The sequence below is a fragment of the Papilio machaon genome, chromosome 14, assembly GCF_912999745.1.
Source record: "Papilio machaon chromosome 14, ilPapMach1.1, whole genome shotgun sequence".
In the NCBI taxonomy this organism is placed as follows: domain Eukaryota; kingdom Metazoa; phylum Arthropoda; class Insecta; order Lepidoptera; family Papilionidae; genus Papilio; species Papilio machaon.
The window spans coordinates 1,440,951-1,456,325 of NC_059999.1; the positions used below are offsets into that span (position 1 = coordinate 1,440,951).

General features: G+C 32.9%; 4 protein-coding genes across 4 annotated transcripts; 2 read left to right on the forward strand and 2 right to left on the reverse strand.

Annotated features, from left to right (window-relative positions):
- Positions 1-228: 228 nt before the first annotated feature.
- LOC106711980 (helix-loop-helix protein delilah) lies at positions 229-862 on the reverse strand. The gene has a single exon (XM_014504415.2). The coding sequence runs from the start codon at positions 827-829 to the stop codon at positions 311-313; it is 519 nt and encodes a 172-aa protein (XP_014359901.2). The 5' UTR covers positions 830-862; the 3' UTR covers positions 229-310.
- A 2,050-nt stretch (positions 863-2,912) lies between these two features.
- On the forward strand, positions 2,913-4,637 carry LOC106711960. The gene has a single exon (XM_014504391.2). The coding sequence runs from the start codon at positions 2,913-2,915 to the stop codon at positions 4,635-4,637; it is 1,725 nt and encodes a 574-aa protein (XP_014359877.2).
- Positions 4,638-4,842: 205 nt separating this feature from the next.
- LOC106711966 (inhibitor of nuclear factor kappa-B kinase subunit alpha) lies at positions 4,843-7,328 on the reverse strand. The gene has a single exon (XM_014504398.2). It carries the CDS (start codon positions 7,200-7,202, stop codon positions 4,872-4,874), a length of 2,331 nt encoding a protein of 776 aa, XP_014359884.2. The 5' UTR covers positions 7,203-7,328; the 3' UTR covers positions 4,843-4,871.
- Positions 7,329-8,185: 857 nt separating this feature from the next.
- LOC123721667 (zinc finger protein OZF-like) lies at positions 8,186-12,840 on the forward strand. Its single transcript, XM_045681064.1, has 6 exons — positions 8,186-8,323; positions 8,780-9,464; positions 10,208-10,390; positions 11,216-11,369; positions 11,943-12,089; positions 12,588-12,840. Exons 1-6 carry the CDS (start codon positions 8,186-8,188, stop codon positions 12,823-12,825), a joined length of 1,545 nt encoding a protein of 514 aa, XP_045537020.1. The 3' UTR covers positions 12,826-12,840.
- Positions 12,841-15,375: the final 2,535 nt, after the last annotated feature.

Below are 15,375 nucleotides of genomic sequence, written 5' to 3' on the forward strand. Positions count from 1 at the left end.
GCTAACTTACCAAACTTTATGTTTTTTTATTCGTTAAATAAAATATATGTTGATATTTATCCCTGAATTATCTTTGTATTATTGTAAATAGATTATATCTAGAAAATAAAAATCTGGAGCTTTTTTACAAGTATAAATAAATAAATAAAAATCACAACGAAAACAATTTATTTTATAAAAAAATAATATAAATTAATAAAATCTCAAAAAATAAAAAATAATGCGATAGACTATGAAATAAAGTTAATTAATAATATTATGGCAAACGTACTGTATGGGTACCTAGCAAGTCCGGCACAACACGGCACTGTCACGCGAAAGTTCTGTCCACGTCCACATAGTCGAACTCCGCAAAGAAGGTGTCGAAGGGCGAAAGCGAGTCCTCCGCGAACTCTGAAGGCGTCTCCTGCCCTGTGGAGAACTCGGAAAGGTCCGAGCAGAGAGGTGACGGCCAGCGATCCGGTCTGGTCTCCGCCTCACGATCCGTACTCGAGTCCGAAGGCCAACACTCCAGTCTGGTTTCACTCTCGCTGTCCGGACTGGAGTCTCTGAGAGCGGAAGATAGTGCGGTGATGTACCGCATTGCGAGCCTCAATGTGGTGATCTTGGTAAGCTTCTCGCAAGGCACCGGGGCGCCGGTGATGGCTGCAGCCGGCACCGCTTGCCGTAGAGTTTCAAAGGCGCGGTTGATCTCCCGCATTCGACTCCGTTCTCTTGCATTGGCGGTCTTCCTGCGGTACTTGCTGAGGGGTTGTGGCGGACGGCGGGCGCGGGGCTCGCGGGCACGCGCTGCCCGCGGCCGCAACTGGTACTTGTCGTGATCTGGCATCGAGTGCCGGCGCACTACTGGCCACTGCCGCAGCGCAATGCCGGCAGCCGTACAGCCGCCCCGCACTCGACGCCCGCGCACCAAAATTACGCTCACCCCGCCCACTTAGACTTAAGTAAGCTCAATGCGATAAGTGCTTAAGCACAGAGATTAACTCTAGGGAGGGAAAATTACCTTCTCATTATTGCCAAATGCTTATGAAGTGCTTAACGGGTGTGTTTTGTTGTATGTATGATTGATATTGAGAGGAGTGTTGTTTATTTATATTTAATTAAAGATCTATGTTTTCATTGAAGCATTTATCAGGCTTGTAACTTGCGGTTGACTTTCGTTGACATTAAACCTAAATTTAAATAGAACATTTTAAATTCATAAGCTACAAAAACTGTAATGGCAATAAAATAAGGTATTGGTAATATAGCATTTATGTGCACAATTATACAGTTAACAATGAATGAAAAGGCGGCAAAGCATGGAGTTAGGTGGTTTTGATTGGATTAGCATATTGGTTTCGGCATTTCCGTTCAACGTTTACTTTGATAGCTAATTGTTGGCTTACCTTGCCTTACGTTTGCTTGTTAGTGTGGGCGGTCGCCTTTAGCAAAGCGCGTAGGTGACAAAATGATCGTTATTATGTTTTGTTGATAAGAACTTCCGCTAATTAAATTAAAATACTTTGAATTGTGGTTTATGAATGAGCCGTGACAAGACACAAAAACAAAGGTTTAATTGACTATGTCGTGACCTGCAGTAACGGTTTTAGCTCTAGCTCCCTAGCAGATTTCTACGGCGCCCTTTTTTACCTTGTCTTTGGGGGGTTTAACAGGGTTATGTGGGACTCTGTGATTCGCAGAGCTGTGGCGCCAATTTCCGACCAGCACCCTGGGCGGTCGGTCAACCACGCCCTAACATAACGCTGATGACCTGAACCTAACATCTTGAGGTGCGGTCATCTGACTTTTTTTTGCATCCGCTTCCCTACGTGCCCCGACATGCACACAGCCACGCAACTACTTACGGCGAAAGTAATTTTAGGATAGTTATCGAATTTAATTGACGCAATAGTTAATATTTACTTGGACTGAGAAAATATAATTTTTGTCATTTTGATCCGGTTATCTTTGAATTCAGTTAAATCACTTCCATCAACTATTTGGTTATGTAGGTATTAATTGACCTTGGTATCTGGATCGCGTGGGTTCGCCCCGAGTCCCGTGTAGGCGAAGCAAGTGTTGCAAAGTGACGATTGTATCATAAATCTAACAGATTATATCCCGCGTATCTCGTTATCTAAATAAGGACCCGTTGTCTGATCTTTATGACCGCGATCCTAACATTACGGGACCAGTTTGCTGTACCGATATGGGTAAAATATTAAATAACCTTTTCTTAACACGGTTCTTTAACTTTTTGGTATCAAAGTATTTATATCTTTATTTGTTACCAACTTATTAGAAACAAAACCAAAACCAACATCTTTTTAAATTATGAACACGGAAAATTTAATTAGTGCCACTTATTTTTTTTATTCAGGTTGCCAGGCTGCAGCTTAAAACATAAATTTCGCATTTTTTTTAATACAGCCAAGAACCTTTGCACGGTTAGATAGGCAAGTACATAAAACAATACACACGTATTTTTTATTATCATTATTCTTTTTAATCTATTTTCAATATTTGATTAAAGAATTAATAGTATTATATTGCGTAAAATTTTCTAGACAAATAAAAATATTTTATATGGCTCGAAATAAATATCCTTTATGATAGATGATAGTTAATCATTTTTTCAATAAAAGGTTTCGGGTTTTGGGCCTGTTTCTAAAAAGTTGGCATTGAAAAATTTTCATCTGGAAATTATACATTAAGCTTAATTTAATTTGTCGACATCTAATTTATTTTAAGAAATAATCATTAAAAACTTTTAAAACTTTAGACTTAAAATATTTCATTTTTATAGATCGCTAAAATAATTAAACAATTTTTTTTTAATTCTTCATGACGCAAAGTTTTGGCGGGAAAATATGTTTATTTCCTCTGTATAGTTTATAGTAACCGTTTCTCTGTCAAAAATAAGCAGCAACATGGATCTACAATATAAATTATTGCTATATCTGGATACAAAGCGCGTATTAACTGAAATGGGTAATAGCTGTGAATCGTTCTTAGATGAGTGTTTTGACAAAGCCACTAACAAATTTCCACCGCTACGGTATTTACTCGAAATTGACGTCATGGACTTGTTTAACGTTTTTCCCGACCTTGGGGATTTTTTGATACAAGAACCTTTGCAATTTCAATACATTTGCAACAAGATATTATTTGCATGTATAAATTCTATAGATAGTGAAAATAAAAATAACTTACAGTTAATGCAAGTGGCAACAAATCTGAGACTCAAATGCGTACCACAGTTTTTATCTAATGGGAAGCAACCATACTATGGAGGAATTATGCTCAAAAAAGGTTTACTTATTGATATTTCTAAACCCAATTCTTACGTTTTTCATACAGTTTGGTCATGCCCTGAAGCATGTGAAGGTAATGAAGTTATTCTGCAATTTATTCCGAAAACACCACCGAAATGTTATGTCTGTCGAAGCGTTTTGTTTGAGAATAGTGGCTTACGAAGATGTGGAGAAAAAGTAACTGCTACTTTTACATCGAATGATGAATTTTTACCAAGGAAATATTTCATTGTTGACGATTTAATATCAAAGTTAATCGTCGGAAATATGTATAATCTTTATGTTGTAGTGTTAAAGAATAAAAAAGAAGTCTGGTCAGTAGAGAAAAGCGTTATTTTGCCTGCACCAATAACTTATCCAATACCCGAAGATATTGGACAGCTGTTTGAAACTTGTGAGGGTGTCCCGTGGAAGTTTATTTACTATCTCGCATCCACGATAGGAGTTCGTGTGTGCCCATTACATTGTTTTATGCACGTTAAAATTAGTTTATTGCTTAGTTTAGTCAGCCTGAAAGCAAATTCTTTATTAGGGTCATCTATAATTCATATTTTAGTCACTGGTCATGAAACTAAATATGTTTCAGAAATAATGAATGTAGCTACAAAATTTGCTAATGCGTCAGTGTATTTAGGTCCGCATGCTAACGTTCAACTATCAATGATAGGTGGATCGGCTGGAATTTGCATTTTACCTTTGTCTCTTTATAGATCTAATCAGAAACAATTAGCTTTTATTCTCAAAACTCTAGAAACCGATAAAATTACTATAGAAAATAGTGAAATTCAATTAAAGTGCGCTGTTTGGGCTTTATCTAATGAGTCTAACAAAATACCTTTTAATAATATGTCTAGTGTATTCCATATTATTTGCCGAGATTATGGTCAAGATTATGATGACATAGCAGAATTTATGCTTAAAGGTGCCCTAGAACAGCAAAAAAAGACTAAAGACGAAGAAACGGCTATAAATAATCTTATGATCTATATTAATTTGACTGCAGGAATTAATGTAAGTCTGGACAAGTCTGCTGAAAAACTTTTAAAGAGTTATTTTCTATCGGCGAGAAAGGAAAGTTCTAAAGTAGCAACAATTGGAAGCCTAGGAGCTTTGGTAACAGTTTCTTTGACTTCGGCCAGACTTTGTCGTAGAACTGTGACAACAATCGATGATGCTTTATTTTCTATATGGTTGCATGTATGTGGAAGTCCTCAACCTAGATTTGCACCCGAAGAATACCTTCAAACACCACCATGTATCTATGAGTTAGAGCAAAATATGACTAAATTTAAATACTGGTTAGAACAATTTACAGGAATTAATTTTACCGAATCTAAATGAACATTAAAAAAAAACTAAATGAGTTCTTGTTATAAATTTCTTTATTTTCAATTGTAAAATAAGTATTATTTGAACAAATAAAAAATAATATAATCTTCTCAAAGGACTTTCAATGACTAGAAATAAATAGCACACAAGAAAACAAAATTTACAATTTTAAACACAACAAATGCATATCTCTTAAATACTAGTTTAAGGCACATTTTAAATTCTTTGGATATTATATATATCTCATTAAACACTATCATCTTTTAAGAAACTAAAATCAAAAGTAGCTTTTTGCAAAGACGTATGTTGTGAGTTTATTCTTTCACAAAGACTTAAATGACTTTTTCTTATCTTCAAACTTTCCTGAATAAGTGATTTCAGTTGTGAATCTTTTTCTCTATGAGGTATGTAATGACTGGATACTGGTGCACCAATTTTAAAATCCCTTTTTTGGAATGACACCACGCTGTAAGGTAGATCAGATATATCTCCAGCATCTCTAATAACAAGACTTATTGTAGACCACATGCAAGATGTCAATTCATCTGTCAAAGTTGTCAAAGCAGTGGCAAGTTTATCAGTATTGTCAGCCGCATTTGTTATGACATCATCAATTTTAGACAATTCCAAAGATAAATCTTTCATTTTAAGAATAAATGCATGATTCTGCATTTCAATGAGTATTTTACTTCGAAGTTTAAGACAATCATATGATGCACGTACAATATCAGAAACATTGTAATATTGACTTTTATTATCTTTTGATCTATTCTCGTTGTAAAATTCACTCTTTTTAAATGCATTGTATGCACGCATTGCATTAGTTACTATAGTTGTAAAGTTATATTTCGTTACAAAGTTGTTGAGATCAGCAGAAGTTGCTTCGTTACTTCTTCTTACTGCGGACTGCAATCTAATTGATATTTGTGCCCAAGCATTCTCCAGTTTGTCAGTTTTCTCCGATTGATCATGGACATCTTTGAATATTTTCTCAAAACCACCAAGAAAATTAGTACCAATGCTGTTCTCTTTTAAATGTTCCACATGTTTTGTTCCCACTTCAGTCATCTTCATAATCATTTCTTTCTGAGCTAGAAGCTTTCCTAAGGCTTTATCTACAGAGTTATGTTTCACAAGAAGTTGTTTGCTTTTATGTTTTAATGATTCAGCTCTAGCAAACAGACCATTTATAAGATAATCATATATTTTCATTTGGGAAAGAATGAAAAATAATCCATTCCTATATAAATTTTGACTGTTTTTATAATTGTACAAAGCTTTAGGATGTTCTAAGCATCTTCTTACAGTACTTGGTACTATCGGTTCTATATTATCATCAATAATTATTTTTTTTCCATATGCATATAACATAGGAATTGCACTGTCATTCCAATATTTAGAAACTTGATCATTATTTTCAAGATCAATATATGTTGTGGTTGAAATTATTGTTAGTTCCTGATCAGGAATTTTGGTGTCTGCACTAATCAAAGCTTTTAATGTTTCTATTGTTGTAGAGTCATTAATTTCGTAAGCTAGATTTGTTAGAGTTGTAACTGAGAAAACATGAATAATTTTCTTAGCTAATATAGCCTCAAGTAGATCAAATATTACAACTTTACTAGCAGCTTCCTTTTCCTCCGATGGTATGTTGAATGTAACCTTGGAAGGTGCATCCCTACCACGTAGTTTAGGATCCCATTCTAAAGCGACTTGCAACCATTTCTCCATTAGTGATTTCAATGGTTTTGATATATGATTCTCTGAAAATATTTCATTTGAATACTCTATGTCTTCATGAAATGTTTCATACACACATATATGTTCATGAGATTTTTTCTTAACATGGGGCATCCATTGGACCGGTGCCAAATATGGAAGAAATGGTCTAACTCCACAAATTATCTCAAAAGCCAAAAGGCCAAAAGACCAGAAATCCACAGAGTTGCTGTATGTCTTACTATAGAAAATTTCTGGTGCAAGATATTGTAAAGTACCAACAAAACTGGCACAAACAGAGTTGGAGTCAATTTCTTTGGCATATCCTAAATCTATCAGTTTATAAGCCACTTTCTTCTGCATTTGGTTATTATTATTTGAATTATCCAAAATATGTAACACTATATTTTCAGGTTTAAGGTCACGATGTGTAATTTTGTTCGTATGTAAAAATTGCATTGCATTTCTGATGTCGCTGAGAATTTGTCGCACCTGGGATTCCTTCAAGCCGCCACATGCGTCGGGATTATTCAAAACTTGTCGTAAATCACCACCACTGCAGTATTCCATACACAGTATCGGCAATTTCGATGGATTAGCACGCTCTAAACCTACAAGAAATTCCGGAGGCAGATTTTTCGTTCCAACTATATTGGGATTGTTGCAGCATTGCAACATCTCTACCTCTTTGGTCCATCTTTCTTTGTGTTTTGCCGTTAACTCAGGGCCCCATTTACAAGTTTTCATAGCAAGTTTTTCCTCTGTGTGTTTATGTTTCCATAATACCACGATTCCAAAACTTCCCGATCCTAAAATCCTGTCTTTCACCCAGTCACCAATAAAAACTATATCGTCCATAGCAAATAAATATAAGCACTTTAGCACTAAAGTAACAGTAAGAAAATTTGTAAGTCTACAAAAATAACTTGCGTTCCAATTTTTCCTTAATTTCCTAACTTCGCGCAACACATCACATCATCTTTCTCACCACAGATGACTTTGACGTTGACAGGCATTAATCGTATCTTTGTGTCAATTTTCACACTCATCACTCAGTCAAAGTAATTTTTAACATAAACATTTCATTTCGATTTGTACTCTGCTTTTATTTAATAAATTATGAAATAAATATGGTGATATTAATACGAAATATAGTTGTGTTGCAAAAAGAGAAATCTTCGGCTTGCTTATGATTATGACATTGACAATTGATGTCAAAATGTGAAGTGTCAAATTTCAATAAAAATTATTTTATTGGTTCGTATTACTCGGCTTTATTGCTTTAAATTCCTAATAAATATTGTGATTGTAAGATGTAAGAAGGACTTCGATTTTAATAATTTTTAATCGGTATGTAGCTATGTTTGCTTAAACTAACTAACGGAAACTATCGATAGCGATTGTTTCAAACTGAAAAAAAAACTTGTTTATGTTAGAAAACAAAACAATAAAAAAAATCTTATCGGAATATACACTAATAACCTTAATAAAAACAATTTCAAGAACATAAAAGCTTAAAGTATTTATCAAAGCTAAGTAAGGAAAGTAAATGGCATAAAAGGAGCTTATTGGCAGAATTATGAACATCATTTGTCACCAAGAGAATTAATATTATAGTAAACTATCGTTTAAATAAAAAAATAAATATAATCTTGAATATTAATTAATTGAAGGTCTAAATATTTTCAGGTCAGTTTTAATATTTACTCTTGTTTCAAGTCAATTTGAATATGATCATTATAATTACGAAAATCATTGATTTATATGACAACAGAGTATCAACGTAATTTTACTGAGACCTTAAGTCCCTTTTTTACAGCAAGAAATCTTAATGTTTGAAAATGGTGGATATATCAGTTGTATGTAGAACATGTATGAAAAATGATGGTGATCTTGTGAATTTATTTGTTCCTATGAAGATGGAACATAACTGTGAAATGTTATATGTTGATGCACTAATAACAGCTTCAAATTGTCAGGTATGTTTTATGTATTAAGTTGGTGTACCTGCTGCTAGTTGGTAACCTTATCTAATAAAATCAATGAGTTCCCACTTCACAAAAAGGAGAGCAATAAAGCCCAGTCTTTTGTTAAATTGAACATAGATAACCTATCCTGTATTATTCTGAAAGAAGAGTATTGGATCTAAAAGAAAAGAAAAAAATATTCAAGAAATCTTATGTATATATTGGTGGTAGGGTGTGCAAAAATAATATTGCGGGTAACATCAACAGGTCATTATTTTATTAAATACAAGATGTCGCCCTTGTCTTTGTCCCCATCGTATAAAGAAAAAATAGATTAGTCTATGTCCAACACCAGAGGGTATTCTATCTCAGTTCCTAATTTCATCCAGATTTCTTTAGACATCTTGGAGTTATGTGGTAACAAACCAAACTTGTGCATTTGCTTCATTACTACAATTTAATTTCCAGGTCACAAAAGAAGATGGTCTACCACAAAACATTTGTACGGATTGTGCAAATATATTACAAATTTTAATAACATTCAGAGCAAATGCTTTGAAAACAGAAGATAATCTAAAAAAGTTAATATTCTTTGATAATACATTGAAAGAAGAATTGAAGGATGAAGATGAAAATAATACATACGAGAAGATAGAAATCTGTGAAAATGCAATATTACCGAAAATTGAAAAAACCGAAGAAGATTTTTATGTTTGTCCAACATGTGGAAAACAATATACACATCATAAGAATTATTTAAACCATATGGTAACACACGAAACAGAAAACACCGAAGTCAAATTAGAAACAGATTTTGACAGCATTGACGGTATACTTGATGATACAGATTTGTCAGAGACAATATATAAATGTGAAGAATGCAATAAAGTATTTAATAAAGAAAGAACTTTAATATCACATAGAAGAAAACATGAGAATTATTTAACAAAGAAAAAAACCTTTCAATGTGATTATTGTAATAAGATATTTACAATGAAATCACTGTTGAAACGACATCTGAAGTTACATTCTACAAATAGACCGTTTCCGTGCACTCAATGTTCAAAATCTTATACAAGACAAGATCAACTTATAGAACATATAAAGAGACATGATAAAGTCAAAGCACATGTTTGTTCTTATTGCAATAAAGGTAATTAAAAAACCTTTTAAATTCATTTATCTTACTAATATTATAAACTAGCCTTTACCCGCGATTCCGTCCGCGCGTTAAAAAAAAATACACACAAGATAAAAAAGTTCCTATGTCCATCTCCTAGTTCTAAGCTACCTCCCCATCAATTTTCAGCTAAATCAGTTTGAACGATCTTGAGTTATAAATAGTGTAACTAACATGACTTTCTTTTATATGTATAGATGCGAATGTTTAGATGTATGGATGGATGGATGATTGTTAGAAGGTCTAGAACACCTTAACATATATGAAATTTGGCACAGATGTAGAAAATAGTCTAGAATCTAGAAGAACACATAGGCTACTAAGTTTTTTTTTAAATTAAGCACAAACAGGGTCGGGACAGCAACTATTAAAGAGGAGAGATTTGTTTGCATTGAATAGGTTCGGAAACTATTAAATCAATTTGTAAAAATTCTTCTACTATTTAAAAGCTACACTATCCCATGACATAGGCTATATTTATTACTAGATTTTTTTACAGCTAGTATAGAATGCTTATTTAACATCATGATATTTGTTCAGTATGTGGAACTTCAAATACTGTGAAAAAAAAGTTATTTTAAAGTTAAATAAAAAAGTACTAATAATACAGCTAACAGTTTATTACGACTGAATATGGCTGTTTCTTTCAATGTCGTTGTAACCGATTCTATCGTCTTTTATAAGTGATTTCGACTATTATTTTTTTTTTTTTTCAGGTTTCGCTCAATTATGTACCTTGAAGGAACATTTAAGAGTTCATACTAAAGAAGCACCATATTTATGTTCTGAATGTGGAAAAAGTTTTACGAACAACTCTAATTTACGTCAACATATGAATCGACATTCCGGAATCAAACCGTTCTCGTGTGCATTCTGTCCTAAAACATTTAGTACTAAAGGTAAGACCTAGTAATTATCTAGATGAATTTATTTTCAACTCTTTTAACTCGAGAATACTTTTAAACCGGGGAGACATTCTTGACAAAGCTGTTCTCAGACCTTTCAGGTGACAATCGCGGTTACGAGACAGATTTTCATACTTTCGCCTTTTCTAAACTATAGTAAATTCTTCACGCTATAGTACACCCTTATCGGATTTCTAATACACCCTGGGGTGTTCTGAATCTTTTTTGCGAATTACTGCTTTTTCGATTTTACTTTAAGATTTCTTCTTTATCTCGTGTATTCATTGACATTTGCAACCCATTGGATAGACTAAGAGCCGTGATATTTTGTGCCGATTTGATATTAACTATATTGTCGATGTGTGCTGAGGTTTCAAAGTAAAAATAGAATTAATTATCATTAACATCGACAGTCGTGTTTAAGTCAAAATGAAACAAAAGCTGTAATTTTCAAGCAACCTATTCGTCCATAGAGATGATTGAGTGTATTTTGTGTAGCCATGAGTAAATCAGCTCTGAATCGGTTCAAAAGTACAACTCACATAAACTTGAACCGTTGAGCTTCAGCTCAACAACTAAAATGAAAGCTCATAGCTCATTGCGATGTACTATGACTGAGTCAACGAGCAGTGAGCTGCTTGATGACTAGTAGTTCACAACTCGAAACGCAAATTATAATTCAATATATGTCCAAATCGAGCTGAGCTGCAAGTCACTGATCTGCTTCACACATGTGAGCTGTGAGATGATCTGCAGGTCATAAATTATTGTTGGGTTACCCATGGGTATATGACAACATATGACATGTCATATGTTTAGGTCAGATGGTGAGCCACATGGCGACACACACTGGCGCTCACCCTCACAAATGCGATGAGTGTGGCGCCGCCTTTACCAAGCCTAACTCACTCAAGAAGCACAAGTTCATACACCGCGACATCAAGGCCTTCGCCTGCGATACCTGTGATAAGAGGTATGTTAAATTTAGTATAAATCATTATAAAATGAAACCTAATATCTATAAACAAAGGAAACATTTGAATTTTGCGTTTTAATTGTTAAGTTGAATTAAATGTTTGGCGGCACTTTTTTATAAGCTACTAGCTGTTGCCCGCAGAATTAAAAAAAAACTTAATATGTAGTCTATGTGTTCTCCCAGACTATGTTTTACATCTGTGCCAAATTTCATCAAGATACATTGAGCCGTTCCAGAGATATATCCATCCATCTAAACTTTCGCATTTATAATACATATAAGTAAGTTAAGCAATTTAATTTATGTATGAAATAATAATATTTTCGATGTAATTTTTTAATTGTGTAATACTTAAGTTACACAATTTAAAATTTAAGGGCCGTCAATATTTTGAAAAAAAAAAAAAGCTCAAGCATAATCTATGACAAATTGTCATAGATTATTCATTCACAGATGATCACAGACTACCAAATCATTTATGAACTGAGATTCGCCACATGTTTTTAATGTTGCCATCTAAAATAGCTATCCATAGTCTATGATTTAAGGTGTAATTCCACTGACCCTCAGGTTTAACTGCAAAGACCACCTGAAGCGTCACCAGCGCATCCACACCGGGGAGAAGCCGTACCGCTGCAGGTACTGCGAGCGCGCATTCTCACAGAGCAATGACGTCATCAAGCACATGCGCATGCACGTCGGACAGGATATATACCAGTATGTATAACAGACTACGAAAATAGTTACATCTCTCAAAAATTTTAACTTTTTTAGCTGAATTTTCAGATTTATTAATTTAAAAAAAGACTATATATTTTTTCACACTTCAATATATAATTCGAATCGAAGGACGTCTTAGTTGTAAAAATGATGTTTAATTTTATTTTAAGCAAATAACTTTATTAATACATCAAGTTATAACTTGAAAGATTTGAAATGATTATTTTGTAATCGTAGTTTTAATGCTTTAGGAAAAATTGGAGTTTTAAAAATTTACTTTCTAGTTTTGCTATCGAGTATAGTATGTCTTACTAATATTATAAATGCAAATGTTTGTATGGATGGATGAATGTTTGAAAATATCTAAAGATCTCGCTGAAATTTAACACAGATATAGACCATAATTTGGAATAACATAAGCTACTAATTAAGTTTTTTTTTAAATCTTAGACGGAATCGCAGGCAACAGCTAGTTAATTATATATTTATTTTCAGGTGTTCAGTATGTCATATGAAGTTTCGACTAATGAGAGATTTAAAGCATCATTATCCAATACATTATATTAATAGTTCTAATGCACCAACAGTGCCGGTGGGGAATGGCATGGTGGCACCCATTATGGTACTAAAGACTGACACCGATGTACAAAATGTCACACAAACTGACATCATGATAACTGTCAATGATGGATTGTCCAATGGCATTATTATAAATACACAGCAGGAAACTTAGTATTATTTGTTCTTAATAAAATGAAAAACCAAACATTCGTGGATTTTTTCTGTAAAATTTGCAAGAGAAAAATAATTTCAAGAATTATAAATATACAATAATACTCGTAATTTCTACGAAATTATGCTATTTTTGAAATGTGTTAGTGCAATGGCCGCCATGTTTGAAATTTGACATTTATATGTTTACAATTTTTTTTTTATAGTATGACACTTAAATAGTTAGAGCCATAGACTATAGTTATGCTTAAGTTATGAAACAAAAAATTCAGTGGAATTAATAACCTCCTTCTTTTTGAAGTCGGATAATTATAATTAAAAAATTGTTGGCTCATTTCTATATTAAAAATAGCAAATTGTGTATCTGAATTCAAAGACAATCGCAAATGCGTTACCTACCTTTTATCGATAGAGGAGGGGACGCACAGAAAGGGGATATTTCCCCTTCCCGTCATTTCCTTATAAGAAAATGTTGGGAAGTGAACGTGAATTATAATTAGGCTAAATTCTTTTTTTATAGTTATTATAATTTAGTTTATGTATCTTATATTGGTGATATTAGAATAAATATATATGTAAAAATGACTGAAAATAAGGAATCAGTGTTGCCTTATTCCGATTTTAAGCTCTCTATTATTATTTATTGAATATAAGGAACTTATAAAAATAAATAGCTTAGTTGTTTTTTAGATGACTAAGTTCTGTATAAGAAATGTATTTTAAATTATTAGAAAAAAATTAAATTTTATCATTCTAATGCATTATAATTTCCTTTTAGAGTCGACCCTGAATAACAGTCTAAGGGATTTTGATATTTTTCTCGATTATTCTAGGAATGTAAAAAAAAATCGATTATTATAAATTTTTTACGATTCTTTTGGAATGATATTTTTTTTTTATACAAAAATCGCTTTTTATTATTACTGTAATAATCGAATTTTCCACTCAATGTTAAAATCCTTAAGTTTTTCTCCTACCAGAGTTTCTCGTTTATTCAGGTTTGACTTTTAATCTAATTTTAAATGAATAGATGATAAAATCAAATTAACTTCTTTCATATGGCTATGATTATTTAGTATTATTTTATATTTAGAAAATATTTTAAGTATTTAGTGCCACCAGATAATTGTGGACATTGTCATTTTATAACCGGACTGTCCGAGGTTACAACAACCGTACAAAGCACTTATCAAATGTTGACATGTGACATATCAAACTCCATCTAGGCAGATTCCGATATTGACAGACGCAGTCTAGACAGATTTTTCTTAGTCAACGCAGAATTAAAAAAGAATCCTATAATTTTATAGCCCGGGTACTCGTATATGTTCGCTATGTTCCATCTACTTTCCAGTCAAAGTCCCGTCATAATCGGACCTGCTTTCGGAGTTTATCCCGAACGTGGACTTACGGATGGCAGACAAATTTAAAATAATAATTTTTCGTTATATGTAACCCATATATACATAATAATCATAAAATGTATTTTTAGAAACAAAAAATATAGTCTAACCAAGAATATAAAAATCCTGGTCTGGTGGCATCACTTTATACGCAAAGAATTTGTCCACACGTAGAAATAAAAAATCACCCAAAAACGTTATCACTATTTTTTCAAAGACAATGAGTGTTGATGACATGTTTCTGTACGCTTACTTCGGCAATTAAAATACACGGTCACTTTGATACAAATCAACACTGTTTTAAATTGAATCTAATTTATGTAAAAAGTTCCTGCATTGTGCCTTCTATACGGAAATAATTTGTATGCTTATTTATTTATTATTTATATAGGTTTAAATTTAAAAATACTTTAGGATAAAACTTCTGCAATTTCATTTTTGTTTCCAAATGATTGTGCATACATATCACTTATGTTCTATATCCTTGTAAAAATGTAATAAAATATATTGAAATGAATAGAAAAATAGTTTTATTTTCTGTTTGTTCGTCCTCTAGAAAGACCGATGGTAAAGTAAAAATTTATTACCTTGAATAAAAAGCTAAGGAAAATATTGATTCTCAAATAAGACGCAGACAACCTTTCTAGAATATATAGTTATATATTTATTACCTATGAACCTTATTTTGACAGAAAACTAAACCATAGATAACAAACTTTAGGAAGGTTTTGTCAATCTTTGATCTTTACTTGACATTTTTGACATCGATCCATCAATGTTGTCATCCCTTGATAATTTGTCAATATAAGGACGTGTCCGGACTAGCGGCTAGTCATAACACGACCAACCGGTTGTTGCTTAACGCATGTTATGAATAAACGGGATAAGACAGCCCCAATGGCATAATTTAATACATATTTACAGGCACTAGAGACTTTAAACAGTAATAGTTTCATAAAAATAATACAGAACAGATACATGGAAATGCACTCGTTCTATTTTGAACGCGTTTTAACACGGCGTAAAAAAAACCCCTAACTTGCGGTAGGCTCCGAACCCCTCGGTGGGAACGTATGATGAAAAAAAAGCACCCGTGCGATTGCCGGCTAAACCTTTTGGCATTTTGGTTTCTATAGCAACTATTATTA